Source organism: Chinchilla lanigera, unplaced genomic scaffold (assembly GCF_000276665.1).
Source record: "Chinchilla lanigera isolate Chin_1 unplaced genomic scaffold, ChiLan1.0 scaffold00001, whole genome shotgun sequence".
In the NCBI taxonomy this organism is placed as follows: Eukaryota; Metazoa; Chordata; class Mammalia; order Rodentia; family Chinchillidae; genus Chinchilla; species Chinchilla lanigera.
The window spans coordinates 62,558,286-62,562,870 of record NW_004955402.1 but is presented as its reverse complement, the minus strand read 5'-3'; the positions used below and the strand labels follow the sequence as shown (position 1 = coordinate 62,562,870).

The 4,585-nt window shown below is 58.2% G+C and overlaps 1 protein-coding gene across 7 annotated transcripts in view; it reads right to left on the bottom strand.

The window, feature by feature from the left end:
- The window catches only part of Nfatc1 (nuclear factor of activated T-cells, cytoplasmic, calcineurin-dependent 1), a 115,956-nt gene extending 111,477 nt beyond the window's left edge, over nt 1-4,479 (bottom strand). For 2 of the 7 annotated variants that reach the window (XM_005373108.2, XM_013511612.1), the window contains exon 1: nt 4,011-4,479. In XM_005373108.2, coding sequence (XP_005373165.1) covers nt 4,011-4,137 — 127 coding nt within the window. In that variant the 5' untranslated portion in view covers nt 4,138-4,479. Of the gene's footprint in view, nt 1-52; nt 215-4,010 lie in introns of those variants that run through there. The other 5 variants (XM_005373109.2, XM_005373112.2, XM_005373113.2 and 2 more) reach the window with 5 other exon arrangements.
- Between the last annotated feature and the right edge of the window lie 106 nt (nt 4,480-4,585).

Sequence of the window (4,585 nt, the reverse complement as noted above, 5' to 3'; positions counted from 1 at the left end):
CGCCGGTCCCGGGAACGCCGGGGAGGGCGGCGCGCGGTCCTGCCGGACCCACCTGCGGCGGCGCCGGCCTCGCCGCTCTGGTTGAACTCGAAGAGGAAATCGAAGTCGAACTCCGGGTCCTGCTCCAGCCCCGTCATGTCGGGGTCCGCGGTGCGCCCGGCGCGGGCGTCCTCCCCTGCGTGACGCGCCCCCGCCCCCCGCGTCCTGTCCCCTCCCGTCCCCCCGCCTCCTGCGCAGTCCCGCCCCGTCCCCCCGGGTGTTTCCGGGTTTACATAAACAAGCGGCTCGCGGCCGCAAGCTTCCGAGTTTTAAATAAACTCCGCGCGCGAGGCCGAGCGAGCGCAGCCCTGGCGCCGCCCCGCGGTCCCCTCCCGGCCGGGGCGCGGCGAGTGCGGGCGACAGGGCCAGGCCCGGGCTTCGCGGGACCCGGGCGCGCCGGCACCGAGGGCGGTCGGTCCTCTCCGCGGGACCAGCACCGAGGCTGCTGGATGCACCAAAAGTTTGAAAGGAGGAGCGAGGAGCGGCAGGGCCGCCAACCGCGCCGCTCTGAGCTCAGGGCTTCCTCTGGCAGACCCAGCCTGCCCTCCTCCCGCAGGGCTCCAGGCCGGAGCTGAAGCGAGCTTGCAGCGTCAAGCCTGTATTCGGGGACTGGCCTTTTGCACCCCTCGCTAGGGAAGTTTACCGAAGTGCCAGGGTCCTGGGAGAGCTTTCGTGGGGTCCCCCAGTGCTCTGCCCTTTGCGGGGTGCAGCCTGCGGGGTGCAACCCGTCTGGTGACTGGGGATGCCCCTTCCCTCGGCCTCCCGCGCCTCTCTGATGGCAGCCCACTTTGCTCAATACCGGCCTCATTAGATCTCGGCTCCTAAAACACCACACAGTCGTGCATCCACACGATCTTGCTGTGGTTGTGGGGCAATTTTAAACTCACAGGGTGGGGGAGGGAGGCCTACCCAGGCCCAACCACTGGTACACACAGCACAGTCGTAGGAAAGGCTGCACTGCTGGCCCGGTCCATCCTTTTCCTGTTTCTCCCAGCTTTTGTTCTAACTTTCCTCGAGTCTTGGCACCACGTAAAACCAGCATCTGGAATACCAGGGAAATGGTGGCCTGGGAGAGAGCACGAGACTGAGACTGAGCGTGAGCTGTGGAGGGGAGTCAGGAAGGAATGGGAGGATGGAGGTCAGTGTCACCATTTGCCACCGCTGTTAATCTCCGGCCTCTTCTCTCTGCCCTGGGGCCCTGCAGCCCTGGGGGACGGCTTTTTCCAGAGGCATAACCTGGACCTCACGTGGACTCGCTACCTCCTCCCAGGACCCTTTTCCAATGGCTGGTTTTCTCTCGTGATAAACTATGGTTCGGTTTGGCCTGATTTAGTTTCTAATAATAGTTCTCACTTTCAGATGCTTGTTGGAGGGTTGTTTTGTTTTAGTTTGCTTTTCTGCTGACCTTCGAGCAAATAGAAGTTCTGTTTTCTGTAGAGAAGCCTCACCATTTCATTTTCTCTCTTTTAGTTTTCTTTTTTTTTTTAACTTCAGCCACGCTTTCAGCACCACCAAAAAATTATACACAGCAGCCCTCTCACCTATTTAGAGTAAAGCTTTCTGCACAACTGTTGCTTGCACCATTCAGGATGCATATGCCTCCAAATACTAGCCCACAGGAGGGAAGCCTCAGGCCTCTGAACTCTTGGAGGCAGGGCAGGCTCCTTCCACATCCCAGTCGCCCACCCAGGCATCAAGACAGCCAGCTGCAGGTACAGGCGCCGTTTGCCTTCCTGGGCCGGCCCGTCTTCCCCTCCCATGGCAGCTATTAGTCTGGACTCCCGTTTGCCAGTTCAGCAGACACTCCTGTCTTGAGCGAAGTGTTTAGCTTGGACTAGTTCCTCCAGAGGCTGTGGGATGTTAATGGGATGCAGAGCTCCATTGCTGGGTGTGATAAAGCAGCGTGCAGGCACTGTGGCAATTTCTAATCTGGATTAGGAAACAATGCCAAGAAGTTAAGTGGCAGAGAACAGGGTTCGCTTTGTTCAGCCCTGAAGAGCCCATGGGGCATTCTGCGGAGCAGCTCTGACTGGGTGGCTACCTACAGGCCTGCATTGCTGGGCATTCTCCAGGGCAGAACAGCACGGGGCCTTCAGAAATGGCGGTGCCTAGCCTAATGAGCCTCCACCAGATGCTCATTAACCTGGGTATGGCAGTAAGCGCTCAGGCCCTCCGAGGGCAGCAATGCACCAGCCATAGCCTACTCAGGAGGGACAGGGGCTGTTTTCCCAGTGGCCCTCAGCAATGGCAGACCAGACCTGCTGCACTCTCCCTGCTGTGTGATGGCCTTCCTGTTCACAAGATGGAATCCACTTCCTGGTTAGCCCAATTTTCTGGTCCTTATAAAATACACCAACATTGTTTAGTTCAAGAATATTATTGTCCCCATTCTATGGCCATTTAGCTGGGGCATTTTCAAACTTTTTTCCTAAGTAGGAAACATGAAAAATAACCCCTACCCCCATCAATGTTTCTTCCTCTTGTAAAGAGAAAAAATATTTCTTATTGCAGAATGGAACACTGACTCTCCAAGTAAAGAAATCTAAACTTAGACCTGCCTTTTCTAAAGTAGCAACAAATACGTGGGAAATAAGTATCCAAGGACTCAAAAGTATTGTTAAACTTTTCTCATAGCAAGAGCTCACTGTGTGGATATTAAAACATTGCCTGATGTTTCAGCATTTAAGCATTTTCTGAAATTGGGATGAAATGGTAAGAAGCATAAGCCACATCTGCCTCCCTTCATTCAGAATTCCCAGAATACTTTCTAATGGGACAGCTAACCTCTGAAAATGCTGATCCTCTTGTGCCGAGTTTACTGTCTCCGGCTCATCTTCCTAGGAGATGCAAGCTCTCCAAAGCTACGGTCTATAGGAGCAGCAGTTCCAGAGCAAGGGAACATTTATTAGTATGCCACAGGAAACTAGAATTTCCCTTCAAGTGCTTGTCAAAAGGATGTTGCCTTATAACTAAGGGCACACTAGTACTGGCAGGCTTACTGGCTTTCAATACTTTTAAGTGATACACTTTAGAACTGATAAGGAATTTGGAGAGGTGTCTCCCAATTTGCTTCCCGCATTGACCATCTTAATCCCAAGAGAATGCCAGCCATCCCTTCCCGAGGCTGTGGTCAAAGACACCTGCAGGAGCCTACGGGATGGTTTTTGTTATTGTGATTATTCTTTTAACGGGACAGCAGGCGGAGGACTTGCAGGGGGACCTGAAGCAAGACCTCCGGACCGGCCATCGCAGGCTCAGGGCAGACACTGACGCCTCTTCTTTACCATAAAGCAGCAGCTTGAATCGTGGCCGTGCTTTCCAAGCCTTCCAAGCTTTCCAGAGGCATCTGTTACGCTGGACTCTCTCCTCTCAGTAACAGAGGGTGGGGCTGAGTAGGGGGCCTGTGCTCACACCCGCACTTGACCGCAAGCGTGACCGCACCGCTGGCAGAGAGTCCTCGACCATCTGGAGGCAGTTGGCCTTGCTTGGTGCTCAAGGAGAGGCACAGGAATCCCCAAATTTCACGTCTAGGGGCTACTCTTTGCCCCAAAGGGTGGCCTTGCTTCCCTCGAGGGGCATCCCTCATCCCCACAGAAACCTCACTTATCCCAAAGGGTCCTTTATGGTCTGAGGACCTACCTCACTTCATCCCCAAATTGCTCGCATTTGTACTAAATTTCCACAGCCGGGTTGCGAGGCTGCCCCAGCCAGGGCCAAGTTCGCGCATTCAGCGCTAGAGAAGAGGAGACACCTATTGGCAAGAGCGAGCGCTCGAAATCAGGGCTGCGCCGGGGAAACACCAGGGGGACACCCTACTCAGGCTGTACGGCGCCGTCGGCCCGCGTCCTCCGAGGCGCGCAGACCCCGGCCGGGCCTCTGGGCTCCGGGGCTTTCCTGCTGGTGGCTCGGAGCTCCGGCAGCAGGCGCTGCGGGCCGGGGGCCCTGGGGCACAGGGTGGGACGCGGACTTACCTTCCTCGGCCGCCTTCATGGTGCCGCCTGCGGGCGGCGTGGGCCCCAAAGTTTCTCCGCTCCCGCAGACTGCGGCCGGAGGGCCGAGTGGAAACTTGGAAGGGACTGGAAAGCTGGTACTTGGCATCCACGCGACGGCGGCGGTTCGCAGCTGGAGGAGGAGCGGCCACGGGCGGCGGGGCGCCCGGGCTGAGCTCTGGGACCCGGACCTTTCCGCAGCGGACACGCGCCGGGCCGGGCTCAGCGCCGCGCGCCAGGGAGAGATGTCATCAGGGGGCGTGCGCGCGTGGCAGACCCGGCTTCGGCCTAGGACCCGCGCGCGGCGGGACCAGAGTGTGCGCCGCGCCCGGAGCCCGCGCCTGGCCGCTTGGATCCGGCGCGGCGACCCCGCCGGCGAGTTCGCAGCCTCCAAGTCTCTCTCTGACGCAGGGCCGTGCTCTGCCGCCTGCCTTTTTAAAGCTGGAAAACACCTCCCCCGCCTCCTTGCCGGCCCGGCGCTCCGCGCCCCCTCCCTGCCGTGACATCACGCCCCTGCCCGCCGGAGCCGGCTCGGCCCTGGGGACGCGGCGCTGAGC